This window comes from Lonchura striata, chromosome 2, assembly GCF_050655825.1.
Source record: "Lonchura striata isolate lonStrDom1 chromosome 2, ASM5065582v1, whole genome shotgun sequence".
Classification (NCBI taxonomy): Eukaryota; Metazoa; Chordata; class Aves; order Passeriformes; family Estrildidae; genus Lonchura; species Lonchura striata.
In genome coordinates, this window is record NC_140704.1 from 52,237,044 (window position 1) to 52,250,864 (window position 13,821).

Consider the following 13,821-nt stretch of genomic DNA (forward strand, 5'->3'; position numbering starts at 1 on the left):
AGGGTAATTCAACCAGGGTGGAGTCAAGGCTTAGACGCAGTGATCCCAAGGGTGCCTTCCACCACGGATATCTGTGAGACTGCCGATGGAGGCAGCTGGTAAGAAAGACCAAAGAAAGACCAAGGGAAGCTCTTTGAAGAAGGTTCACTCAAAAGCAGCCTTAACCATTACACCAGGGCTACTTGGAGGGGCTGAGCTGGGCTGGGGACAAAGAATCGACTTGGCTGGGTTGTGATGTGCTGCGGCAGTTGTGACATCGTGGGGGACGTGTCACAGTGGGGGCAGGTACAAAAAGGCCCCAGCAGGTAACAGTGGCCCTGGATTCCTTGGGCAAGCGGTGAGTGCACACGCGTGGCAGGGAGGCCGTGCTGGGGACAAGGGGCGGGGTTAGAAACGCTGCACCCCTGGCTGGGTTCTCCCTCTGCATGGAGGGAGAGCCCCTCATGGCAGAGCCTTGGCCACGGTACAGTGCTGCTGCTGCTGCTGCTGCTGCTGGGCCAGTGGGACAGGCCTTCCTGCCCCCAGCTGTCTGGGGCCCTGTTCTTGCTGCCCTCAGATCACTGGGATTCATGTCCCTGCTGCTCCCATTGGCAGCTGCCTGCCTCCCCACTCCCCATCAAGGCCTTCTCTCCATCCTCCTGCAGACCATGGATTTCTGCGTGTTGTGGCTCCTGCTCTTGCTGCGTGTAGTCCAGTACCCGCAGCCCGTGGGTGATGTTTTGGATGAGGTGACGCATCGGGAAATGGAGCTGCGTGCAAAGTTCCAGGAAGAGGAGAGGATTCGGCTGGAGCGGGAGGTGGAGCTGCTGGCGCTGATGCAGAGTGGCGCATCCTGGAGAGACCTGCTCTGGTCTGCCTTGCAGCCCTGGCAGGTCTGGGCATTTGCTGGGCTCTTGGTTCTTCTCTTGGCAGCATGGTTTATGCGGAGGACAAGAAGTCGTGGGGCAGAGTTCGGTGGCAAGGAGGAGACGGAACAGGAGAAGGAGGTAGAGGACGAGACATGCGTGTATGATGTGAGATGGCTTCTAGAGGAGCACATACAGGGGCCTGTAGAGGACCTGCAGACAGGCTGCAACAGGACAGTGGCCCTGATAGACAATTTCACAACTTTCCTCGGGCGTGCCTTGAGTGGGACTTTCTACCCGGTGCTGCAACAAGCCATTGGTTTTGGCAGTGCCTTTGAAGGTTGGGCCGCCCGTGAGGAGGAAGTTGTGTACCGGGTGCTTGTACCCCTGACTCCTCCCCAAGGCCACATCTTCCACCTGGAGCGTGACACCGACCAGCAGAAGCCTGGCAGGAATTTCCGTGTCCTTGTGGAGCTGGAGTGCAGCTGCCCCAGGGATTACCAGGGCACGAACATGCTGTGCTTCCAGCACCACCCTGACGTGATTAGGAGGAGGACTCGCCAGCCCAACCTCCTAGACACGCTGTGCACCGGCTCCTACCTCGACGTGGAGAAAACCGTCCAGTGGTTCTGCGCGCTGGTGGAAGAAAACTGGCGTCTTTTGCCCCAGTCACGCAGTTGGCGTTTAGAGCTGCTGCCCTCCAAACGCTCTTGCAAGCTCAGGCTGAGCAACAGCCAAGAAAGCTTCCAGGTTAAGGTGCTGTTTGGGGTGCAGCAACACGCCTCAGACATCTTTATCAGCAGCCAGCATCGAGGGGCCCACACCCCAAGCACAACGTGGCCCGAGACCTACAGCGTGGCAGAGACAAAGTTCTTGAGGCGCATGGCCAGGCCGGCTCCCCAGGACGACTCACACCTTAAATGCCTGCAGCTCCTTGTCCGTGTTCTTGCGCGCAAGGCCCTTTCCATCCCTTCCATCAAGACCAATGTCACGCGCCTGCTGAGCACCGTACCGGCGTCGCAGAGGCACAGGAGACATTTTCTGCTGCAACTGTCGGATGCTCTGGAGCAGCTGCACTTATCTCTGGAAGGCAAACCCCTGGAGCATTTCACAGTGGGCAACCAGAGGCTTCCGGAGGAGTTCCGCTTGCCCCCAGATACACAAAGGGCTAGGCCATCCAACCTGTTCCACGGCCTGCCACAGGATCTGGCTGCCCACCCCTAGGCCTTGATCTGTGCCGTCGCCTGGCAAGAGTGCCGGCCTCTGGCCGCTGCTAGCGGGGCACGTAGAATCACAGCATTAGAGAATCACAGAATCACTAGGTTGGAAGGGACATTTAAGACCATCGAGTCCAACCCATGGCCTAACACCACCTTAGCTATTACCATGACCCTGCGTGCCATATCCAACCTTTTTTTAAACACATCCAGGGATGGTGACTCCACCAGTTCCCCCAGGCAAACGATTCCAGTACTTTACCACTCTTCCAGTAAGAATATTTTTCCTAACGTCCAACCTAAATTCCCCTTGGCACAGCTATGTGGAGTTGTGCAATTTATATGTTTTAATATTTCTGTATTATCCATTGGTTTGCCCCTGTACACCCCTATTATCACTTGGTTTGTTCCCTGTTTTCCCGCCTGGTCCTCCCTTCCCGCCTTTCCAGTATTTGTCCATCATCTTGGAAAGTGCAAAGTCATTCCCCTGTCTCCTCCCAGGTGCCTTGCCCGTCACTCGGTGTTCCTTCCCCTCCACCTAGAAGCTTCTGCTCAGGGCACCGAGTGATTGGACGAGGGCCTGGGGCCCCTCCCATATCCTCCCCCCATTGGACCAAGTCAGATCACCCCATCCTGGAGCCACTCCCTTCCCCTCACCTCATTGGATCACCGATATCCCTCCCTAAAGGTTTACCCCTCCCCAAAGGTTTATAGCCCAGTGTCAGACCCCTCTCGGGGTTCCAGTTGGCTGGCACTGTTCCTGCATGTTTGGCCCGTTGGCCCGAATAAAGTGGACTTAGCCCCCAGCTGGATCCGCCCTTTCTTTCCTCACCAACGAGGCTTGCCTGCGCCGCCCAGGGACCCACGAAGGCACCCTCTAAACCCCATCCGGGAGCAGCGCAGGGTGCCTCCACCGACCACTCTCGCCCCAGGAAGAGCTAGCCGGGGCTAGAGAGACCAGGGATCTGGGGCAGGAGCGCGGCACAGCTAAACACTGTGTCCTCTTGTTCTGTCACTTGCTGCCTGGAGAGAGACACCAACCCCCACCTCACTACAACCACCTTTCCCGTAGTTGGAGGGAGTGACAAGGTTGTCTCTGAGTCTCCATTTCTCCAGGCTAAACAACTCCAGCTCTGTTCCTCACAGGGCTTGTGCTCCCAAGCCTTCACCAGCCTTGCTGGCCTCCTTTGGATGCGTGTGCTTGCGGGGCTTGCAGCTGGTGGCAGAGAACCAGCTTGTAGCTCCATGACAAAGACAGGAATGAATGGGATGCATAGACAGATAGATATCTGTCTATATAACTATAGTGTGTATATATTGATACAAATATTTTTACTAACAGATGTGTTTTAATAGATACATATTATAGTGATAGTTTAGAAATGATCACCTTATCTTAAAAAAAGAAGTAGCAAGTATAGGATGTCACTATTATGCCACAGTTATTTGTGGCTGTTGTGACACATATTAATCCTCTGTGGTTACTGCATTTATCAGAGGCGAGATTTTGATGATGCAGCTATATTTATAAAATATGTATTATACATACACATATTGTATTTACTACAAAACAGTAATTTAATACAATATCTTTAAAATTATCATATTATTTTATAAAAAGAAATAGCAAGTATATGATGTCACTATTATGTCAGAGTCATTTGTGGCTCTTGTGACACATATTCATACTCTGTAGTTACTGAATTTTTCGGAGGCAAGATTTTGATCGTACAGTTATATGTATACAATATGTATTATACACACACATATTGTATTTACTACAAAACAGTAATTTTATACAATATGTTTAGAATTAAATGTTTATTAAATATGTGGAATGTTATATAATTAAAAAATCATCATGATGAATATGACAGTGGAACAATATCAATTGAGTATTTAATAGATCTGTTTGGATGCGTAGTAATGCTCCATAGTTAGCGCATGCATGACGAGCAAGCAAGGATCTGCTGTGCTCTTGTTTCAATAAAAGGCAGTTTTGCAGAATCTGGAGCATGCGAGACTTTCTTGATCTCAGCCACACCTATAGTATTGGTAAATGTCACCCGATGGGAATCTGGGCTTGTGAACAGTCTCTGCGAACGCAACCAAACTAACAGTGCTGAATTGGTTCTAATCAGCAATTAAGGCCACGTGCTCCTGACCCCCCTCTGATCCCAGAATCACAGCATGGCTCCGCTTGGAAGGGCCCCTAGACATTGTCTTGTTGCAAGCCTGCTGCCAAGGGCAGGGACACCTTGCAGCACCAGGCCACATTGCAGCAAGCCCCATGCAACCTGACCTGGAACACTGCCAGGGACTGGGCAGCCACAGCTTCCATGGGCAGCGTGGCCCAGGTTGTCACCAGCCTCAGAGGCACACTTTCTTGCACATCTCCAGCCTAACCCTGCCCTCTGTCAGTGGGAAGCCGCTGCCCCTGGTGCTGTCCCTCCAGGCCCTTGTAAGCAGCCCTAGCGCAGGCCTCTGCTGGGTTTTGTGCAGGCTCTGAGAGGCTGCAGGAAGGTGCCCCAGGAGAAGCCCTTGGAGAGCGCTGGGGGCCGGGAGTGCCACCATCAGGGCAGCAAGCAGGGCCTGGCATGGCCGTCGGGGCGGGAGGGCACAGGCTGGGCGCTGAGGCCCTGCCAGCTGGAGCTGGGAGCTCAGCTGTGCGGCCCAGCAGAGAGCCACGGGCTCTCGCGGCTCTGCATCCCTCACGGCTGAGGCAGCGGCCCAGGCGCAGCTGGCCGGGGACAGGCAGCCAGCCCCGGGCCACCCTGAGGGGCAAACTGCTCTGGGGCCAGAGTCTTTGGTGGCTGTGAGAAGCGTGGCCAGCCTGCCTTGGGCCCCTAGGGTGCTGACAAGTGTGCAGAGGAAAGTGCCAGCCCAGGAAGAAGCAACAACCAATAGCCCCCCCTGCATGGCCATAGTAATACTGGTGTCTTACGCTGGCTGTCTCTCCTTCTATGTGGAAATAGCAGAGGGGATCTCTATGAATAATAAGCACCTTTCAGAACCGATAAAGCTTCACCAGTGTTGGACGGGTATTGCACAGCTTTGGTTCTTGCAAAATTACCGGGAAAAAGGGACAGCAGGGGTAGGTAGGCCAACACAGGCACAGCTGAGAACGGAGGACAAGTTTCTGGCCCAAAATCTTTCTTCAGGTCTGACATGTATGAAATAGATTTTTTTCAGAGAGTAATTAGATAGGTAGGAATCAAAGCACCCTGAAAGTAAAGGCAGCAACTGATTTCCACAAAGAAGGGCCAGTAGGGAAAGGTAGGATGAGAGGAAGAATTAAAAAACGCTGCAGCTTTGCATAGAAAACAATCTCTTAACAGGGCTTCTTAGGAGTGTAAGAGGCTGGGCCTTTCACTCCTTTTTTTGTTCTCTCTATCTCATTGTCTCTTTTTTGGTCATATCTGCATGTCCTTTTGTTCTGCTGATTGTCTTTCCATACTGTTTCTGCCTACTCTCACCTTCCGCAATTCCACCAGTGTCACAAGTGTTACAAGTGCTAGCAAGCAGATCCATTAATGAATTCTATTCGCCCAGGGAAGAAACAGTATGACCAGAGGAAAGTTTCTCCAGCTGTGCCACAGGAGATTTAGATTGGATCTGCAGGAAATATTCCTTCAACAAAACGGATATCAAGCTTGGGAACAGGCTGCCTAGGACAACGGCTGAGTCACCACCCTCAGAAAGCTTTAGAAGTCCTGGGCATGTGGCATTTGGAGACCTGGCTGATTGGTGGAGTAGGCAGTGTTAAGTTTGTAGTAGAACTGTATGATCTTCAAGGACTTTTTCAACCTCGGAGATGCAGAGATTTAAGGGTAATTCAACCAGGGTGGAGTCAAGGCTTAGACGCAGTGATCCCAAGGGTGCCTTCCACCACGGATATCTGTGAGACTGCCGATGGAGGCAGCTGGTAAGAAAGACCAAAGAAAGACCAAGGGAAGCTCTTTGAAGAAGGTTCACTCAAAAGCAGCCTTAACCATTACACCAGGGCTACTTGGAGGGGCTGAGCTGGGCTGGGGACAAAGAATCGACTTGGCTGGGTTGTGATGTGCTGCGGCAGTTGTGACATCGTGGGGGACATGTCACAGTGGGGGCAGGTACAAAAAGGCCCCAGCAGGTAACAGTGGCCCTGGATTCCTTGGGCAAGCGGTGAGTGCACACGCGTGGCAGGGAGGCCGTGCTGGGGACAAGGGGCGGGGTTAGAAACGCTGCACCCCTGGCTGGGTTCTCCCTCTGCATGGAGGGAGAGCCCCTCATGGCAGAGCCTTGGCCACGGTACAGTGCTGCTGCTGCTGCTGCTGCTGCTGGGCCAGTGGGACAGGCCTTCCTGCCCCCAGCTGTCTGGGGCCCTGTTCTTGCTGCCCTCAGATCACTGGGATTCATGTCCCTGCTGCTCCCATTGGCAGCTGCCTGCCTCCCCACTCCCCATCAAGGCCTTCTCTCCATCCTCCTGCAGACCATGGATTTCTGCGTGTTGTGGCTCCTGCTCTTGCTGCGTGTAGTCCAGTACCCGCAGCCCGTGGGTGATGTTTTGGATGAGGTGACGCATCGGGAAATGGAGCTGCGTGCAAAGTTCCAGGAAGAGGAGAGGATTCGGCTGGAGCGGGAGGTGGAGCTGCTGGCGCTGATGCAGAGTGGCGCATCCTGGAGAGACCTGCTCTGGTCTGCCTTGCAGCCCTGGCAGGTCTGGGCATTTGCTGGGCTCTTGGTTCTTCTCTTGGCAGCATGGTTTATGCGGAGGACAAGAAGTCGTGGGGCAGAGTTCGGTGGCAAGGAGGAGACGGAACAGGAGAAGGAGGTAGAGGACGAGACATGCGTGTATGATGTGAGATGGCTTCTAGAGGAGCACATACAGGGGCCTGTAGAGGACCTGCAGACAGGCTGCAACAGGACGGTGGCCCTGATAGACAATTTCACAACTTTCCTCGGGCGTGCCTTGAGTGGGACTTTCTACCCGGTGCTGCAACAAGCCATTGGTTTTGGCAGTGCCTTTGAAGGTTGGGCCGCCCGTGAGGAGGAAGTTGTGTACCGGGTGCTTGTACCCCTGACTCCTCCCCAAGGCCACATCTTCCACCTGGAGCGTGACACTGACCAGCAGAAGCCTGGCAGGAATTTCCGTGTCCTTGTGGAGCTGGAGTGCAGCTGCCCCAGGGATTACCAGGGTACGAACATGCTGTGCTTCCAGCACCACCCTGACGTGATTAGGAGGAGGACTCGCCAGCCCAACCTCCTAGACACGCTGTGCACCGGCTCCTACCTCGACGTGGAGAAAACTGTCCAGTGGTTCTGCGCGCTGGTGGAAGAAAACTGGCGTCTTTTGCCCCAGTCACGCAGTTGGCGTTTAGAGCTGCTGCCCTCCAAACGCTCTTGCAAGCTCAGGCTGAGCAACAGCCAAGAAAGCTTCCAGGTTAAGGTGCTGTTTGGGGTGCAGCAACACGCCTCAGACATCTTTATCAGCAGCCAGCATCGAGGGGCCCACACCACAAGCACAACGTGGCCCGAGACCTACAGCGTGGCAGAGACAAAGTTCTTGAGGCGCATGGCCAGGCCGGCTCCCCAGGACGACTCACACCTTAAATGCCTGCAGCTCCTTGCCCGTGTTCTTGCGCGCAAGGCCCTTTCCATCCCTTCCATCAAGACCAATGTCACGCGCCTGCTGAGCACCGTACCGGCGTCGCAGAGGCACAGGAGACATTTCCTGCTGCAGCTGTCGGATGCTCTGGAGCAGATGCACTTATCTCTGGAAGGCAAACCCCTGGAGCATTTTACAGTGGGCAACCAGAGGCTTCCGGAGGAGTTCCGCTTGCCCCCAGATACACAAAGGGCTAGGCCATCCAACCTGTTCCACGGCCTGCCACAGGATCTGGCTGCCCACCCCTAGGCCTTGATCTGTGCCGTCGCCTGGCAAGAGTGCCGGCCTCTGGCCGCTGCTAGCGGGGCACGTAGAATCACAGCATTAGAGAATCACAGAATCACTAGGTTGGAAGGGACATTTAAGACCATCGAGTCCAACCCATGGCCTAACACCACCTTAGCTATTACCATGACCCTGCGTGCCATATCCAACCTTTTTTTAAACACATCCAGGGATGGTGACTCCACCAGTTCCCCCAGGCAAACCATTCCAGTACTTTACCACTCTTCCAGTAAGAATATTTTTCCTAACGTCCAACCTAAATTCCCCTTGGCACAGCTAAAGACTGTGTCCTCTTGTTCTGTCACTTGCTGCCTGGAGAGAGACACCAACCCCCACCTGACTACAACCACCTTTCCTGTAGTTGGAGGGAGTGACAAGGTTGTCTCTGAGTCTCCATTTCTCCAGGCTAAACAACTCCAGCTCTGTTCCTCACAGCGCTTGTGCTCCCAAGCCTTCACCAGCCTTGCTGGCCTCCTTTGGATGCGTGTGCTTGCGGGGCTTGCAGCTGGTGGCAGAGAACCAGCTTGTAGCTCCATGACAAAGACAGGAATGGATGGGATGCATAGACAGATAGATATCTGTCTATATAACTATAGTGTGTATATATTGATACAAATATTTTTACTAACAGATGTGTTTTAATAGATACATATTATAGCGATAGTTTAGAAATGATCACGTTATCTTAAAAAAAGAAATAGCAAGTATAGGATGTCACTATTATGCCACAGTTATTTGTGGCTGTTGTGACACATATTAATCCTCTGTGGTTACTGCATTTATCAGAGGCGAGATTTTGATGATGCAGATATATTTATAAAATATGTATTATACATACACATATTGTATTTACTACAAAACAGTAATTTAATACAATATCTTTAAAATTATCATATTATTTTATAAAAAGAAATAGCAAGTATATGATGTCACTATTATGTCAGAGTCATTTGTGGCTCTTGTGACACATATTCATACTCTGTAGTTACTGAATTTTTCGGAGGCAAGATTTTGATCGTACAGTTATATGTATACAATATGTATTATACACACACATATTGTATTTACTACAAAACAGTAATTTTATACAATATGTTTAGAATTAAATGTTTATTAAATATGTGGAATGTTATATAATTAAAAAATCATCATGACGAATATGACAATGGAACAATATAAATTGAGTATTTAATAGATCTGTTTGGATGCGTAGTAATGCTCCATAGTTAGCGCATGCATGACGAGCAAGCAAGGATCTGCTGTGCTCTTGTTTCAATAAAAGGCAGTTTTGCAGAATCTGGAGCATGCGAGACTTTCTTGATCTCAGCCACACCTATAGTATTGGTAAAAGTCACCTGATGGGAATCTGGGCTTGTGAACAGTCTCTGCGAACTCAACCAAACTAACAGTGCTGAATTGGTTCTAATCAGCAATTAAGGCCACGTGCCCCTGACCCCCCTCTGATCCCAGAATCACAGCATGGCTCCGCTTGGAAGGGTCCCTAGACATTGTCTTGTTGCAAGCCTGCTGCCAAGGGCAGGGACACCTTGCAGCACCAGGCCACATTGCAGCAAGCCCCATGCAACCTGACCTGGAACACTGCCAGGGACTGGGCAGCCACAGCTTCCATGGGCAGCGTGGCCCAGGTTGTCACCAGCCTCAGAGGCACACTTTCTTGCACATCTCCAGCCTAACCCTGCCCTCTGTCAGTGGGAAGCCGCTGCCCCTGGTGCTGTCCCTCCAGGCCCTTGTAAGCAGCCCTAGCGCAGGCCTCTGCTGGGTTTTGTGCAGGCTCTGAGAGGCTGCAGGAAGGTGCCCCAGGAGAAGCCCTTGGAGAGCGCTGGGGGCCGGGAGTGCCACCATCAGGGCAGCAAGCAGGGCCTGGCATGGCTGTCGGGGCGGGAGGGCACAGGCTGGGCGCTGAGGCCCTGCCAGCTGGAGCTGGGAGCTCAGCTGTGCGGCCCAGCAGAGAGCCACGGGCTCTCGCGGCTCTGCATCCCTCACGGCTGAGGCAGCGGCCCAGGTGCAGCTGGCCGGGGACAGGCAGCCAGCCCCGGGCCACCCTGAGGGGCAAACTGCTCTGGGGCCAGAGTCTTTGGTGGCTGTGAGAAGCGTGGCCAGCCTGCCTTGGGCCCCTAGGGTGCTGACAAGTGTGCAGAGGAAAGCGCCAGCCCAGGAAGAAGCAACAACCAATAGCCCCCCCTGCATGGCCATAGTAATACTGGTGTCTTACGCTGGCTGTCTCTCCTTCTATGTGGAAATAGCAGAGGGGATCTCTATGAATAATAAGCACCTTTCAGAACCGATAAAGCTTCACCAGTGTTGGACGGGTATTGCACAGCTTTGGTTCTTGCAAAATTACCGGGAAAAAGGGACAGCAGGGGTAGGTAGGCCAACACAGGCACAGCTGAGAACGGAGGACAAGTTTCTGGCCCAAAATCTTTCTTCAGGTCTGACATGTATGAAATAGATTTTTTTCAGAGAGTAATTAGATAGGTAGGAATCAAAGCACCCTGAAAGTAAAGGCAGCAACTGATTTCCACAAAGAAGGGCCAGTAGGGAAAGGTAGGATGAGAGGAAGAATTAAAAAACGCTGCAGCTTTGCATAGAAAACAATCTCTTAACAGGGCTTCTTAGGAGTGTAAGAGGCTGGGCCTTTCACTCCTTTTTTTGTTCTCTCTATCTCATTGTCTCTTTTTTGGTCATATCTGCATGTCCTTTTGTTCTGCTGATTGTCTTTCCATACTGTTTCTGCCTACTCTCACCTTCCGCAATTCCACCAGTGTCACAAGTGTTACAAGTGCTAGCAAGCAGATCCATTAATGAATTCTATTCGCCCAGGGAAGAAACAGTATGACCAGAGGAAAGTTTCTCCAGCTGTGCCACAGGAGATTTAGATTGGATCTGCAGGAAATATTCCTTCAACAAAACGGATATCAAGCTTGGGAACAGGCTGCCTAGGACAACGGCTGAGTCACCACCCTCAGAAAGCTTTAGAAGTCCTGGGCATGTGGCATTTGGAGACCTGGCTGATTGGTGGAGTAGGCAGTGTTAAGTTTGTAGTAGAACTGTATGATCTTCAAGGACTTTTTCAACCTCGGAGATGCAGAGATTTAAGGGTAATTCAACCAGGGTGGAGTCAAGGCTTAGACGCAGTGATCCCAAGGGTGCCTTCCACCACGGATATCTGTGAGACTGCCGATGGAGGCAGCTGGTAAGAAAGACCAAAGAAAGACCAAGGGAAGCTCTTTGAAGAAGGTTCACTCAAAAGCAGCCTTAACCATTACACCAGGGCTACTTGGAGGGGCTGAGCTGGGCTGGGGACAAAGAATCGACTTGGCTGGGTTGTGATGTGCTGCGGCAGTTGTGACATCGTGGGGGACGTGTCACAGTGGGGGCAGGTACAAAAAGGCCCCAGCGGGTAACAGTGGCCCCGGATTCCTTGGGCAAGCGGTGAGTGCACACGCGTGGCAGGGAGGCCGTGCTGGGGACAAGGGGCGGGGTTAGAAACGCTGCACCCCTGGCTGGGTTCTCCCTCTGCATGGAGGGAGAGCCCCTCATGGCAGAGCCTTGGCCACGGTACAGTGCTGCTGCTGCTGCTGCTGCTGCTGGGCCAGTGGGACAGGCCTTCCTGCCCCCAGCTGTCTGGGGCCCTGTTCTTGCTGCCCTCAGATCACTGGGATTCATGTCCCTGCTACTCCCACTGGCAGCTGCCTGCCTCCCCACTCCCCATCAAGGCCTTCTCTCCATCCTCCTGCAGACCATGGATTTCTGCGTGTTGTGGCTCCTGCTCTTGCTGCGTGTAGTCCAGTACCCGCAGCCCGTGGGTGATGTTTTGGATGAGGTGACGCATCGGGAAATGGAGCTGCGTGCAAAGTTCCAGGAAGAGGAGAGGATTCGGCTGGAGCGGGAGGTGGAGCTGCTGGCGCTGATGCAGAGTGGCGCATCCTGGAGAGACCTGCTCTGGTCTGCCTTGCAGCCCTGGCAGGTCTGGGCATTTGCTGGGCTCTTGGTTCTTCTCTTGGCAGCATGGTTTATGCGGAGGACAAGAAGTCGTGGGGCAGAGTTCGGTGGCAAGGAGGAGACGGAACAGGAGAAGGAGGTAGAGGACGAGACATGCGTGTATGATGTGAGATGGCTTCTAGAGGAGCACATACAGGGGCCTGTAGAGGACCTGCAGACAGGCTGCAACAGGACGGTGGCCCTGATAGACAATTTCACAACTTTCCTCGGGCGTGCCTTGAGTGGGACTTTCTACCCGGTGCTGCAACAAGCCATTGGTTTTGGCAGTGCCTTTGAAGGTTGGGCCGCCCGTGAGGAGGAAGTTGTGTACCGGGTGCTTGTACCCCTGACTCCTCCCCAAGGCCACATCTTCCACCTGGAGCGTGACACTGACCAGCAGAAGCCTGGCAGGAATTTCCGTGTCCTTGTGGAGCTGGAGTGCAGCTGCCCCAGGGATTACCAGGGTACGAACATGCTGTGCTTCCAGCACCACCCTGACGTGATTAGGAGGAGGACTCGCCAGCCCAACCTCCTAGACACGCTGTGCACCGGCTCCTACCTCGACGTGGAGAAAACTGTCCAGTGGTTCTGCGCGCTGGTGGAAGAAAACTGGCGTCTTTTGCCCCAGTCACGCAGTTGGCGTTTAGAGCTGCTGCCCTCCAAACGCTCTTGCAAGCTCAGGCTGAGCAACAGCCAAGAAAGCTTCCAGGTTAAGGTGCTGTTTGGGGTGCAGCAACACGCCTCAGACATCTTTATCAGCAGCCAGCATCGAGGGGCCCACACCACAAGCACAACGTGGCCCGAGACCTACAGCGTGGCAGAGACAAAGTTCTTGAGGCGCATGGCCAGGCCGGCTCCCCAGGACGACTCACACCTTAAATGCCTGCAGCTCCTTGCCCGTGTTCTTGCGCGCAAGGCCCTTTCCATCCCTTCCATCAAGACCAATGTCACGCGCCTGCTGAGCACCGTACCGGCGTCGCAGAGGCACAGGAGACATTTCCTGCTGCAGCTGTCGGATGCTCTGGAGCAGCTGCACTTATCTCTGGAAGGCAAACCCCTGGAGCATTTTACAGTGGGCAACCAGAGGCTTCCGGAGGAGTTCCGCTTGCCCCCAGATACACAAAGGGCTAGGCCATCCAACCTGTTCCACGGCCTGCCACAGGATCTGGCTGCCCACCCCTAGGCCTTGATCTGTGCCGTCGCCTGGCAAGAGTGCCGGCCTCTGGCCGCTGCTAGCGGGGCACGTAGAATCACAGCATTAGAGAATCACAGAATCACTAGGTTGGAAGGGACATTTAAGACCATCGAGTCCAACCCATGGCCTAACACCACCTTAGCTATTACCATGACCCTGCGTGCCATATCCAACCTTTTTTTAAACACATCCAGGGATGGTGACTCCACCAGTTCCCCCAGGCAAACCATTCCAGTACTTTACCACTCTTCCAGTAAGAATATTTTTCCTAACGTCCAACCTAAATTCCCCTTGGCACAGCTAAAGACTGTGTCCTCTTGTTCTGTCACTTGCTGCCTGGAGAGAGACACCAACCCCCACCTGACTACAACCACCTTTCCTGTAGTTGGAGGGAGTGACAAGGTTGTCTCTGAGTCTCCATTTCTCCAGGCTAAACAACTCCAGCTCTGTTCCTCACAGCGCTTGTGCTCCCAAGCCTTCACCAGCCTTGCTGGCCTCCTTTGGATGCGTGTGCTTGCGGGGCTTGCAGCTGGTGGCAGAGAACCAGCTTGTAGCTCCATGACAAAGACAGGAATGGATGGGATGCATAGACAGATAGATATCTGTCTATATAACTATAGTGTGTATATA

General features: G+C 53.1%; 3 protein-coding genes across 3 annotated transcripts; all 3 read left to right on the forward strand.

Annotated features, from left to right (window-relative positions):
• Positions 1-647: 647 nt before the first annotated feature.
• On the forward strand, positions 648-2,069 carry LOC146768246 (inositol 1,4,5-trisphosphate receptor-interacting protein-like 1). Its single transcript, XM_085561305.1, has one exon. The coding sequence runs from the start codon at positions 648-650 to the stop codon at positions 2,067-2,069; it is 1,422 nt and encodes a 473-aa protein (XP_085417431.1).
• Positions 2,070-6,536: 4,467 nt separating this feature from the next.
• LOC144245964 (inositol 1,4,5-trisphosphate receptor-interacting protein-like 1) lies at positions 6,537-7,958 on the forward strand. The gene has a single exon (XM_077781736.2). It carries the CDS (start codon positions 6,537-6,539, stop codon positions 7,956-7,958), a length of 1,422 nt encoding a protein of 473 aa, XP_077637862.2.
• A 3,799-nt stretch (positions 7,959-11,757) lies between these two features.
• LOC144245913 (inositol 1,4,5-trisphosphate receptor-interacting protein-like 1) lies at positions 11,758-13,179 on the forward strand. The gene has a single exon (XM_077781424.2). The coding sequence runs from the start codon at positions 11,758-11,760 to the stop codon at positions 13,177-13,179; it is 1,422 nt and encodes a 473-aa protein (XP_077637550.2).
• Positions 13,180-13,821: the final 642 nt, after the last annotated feature.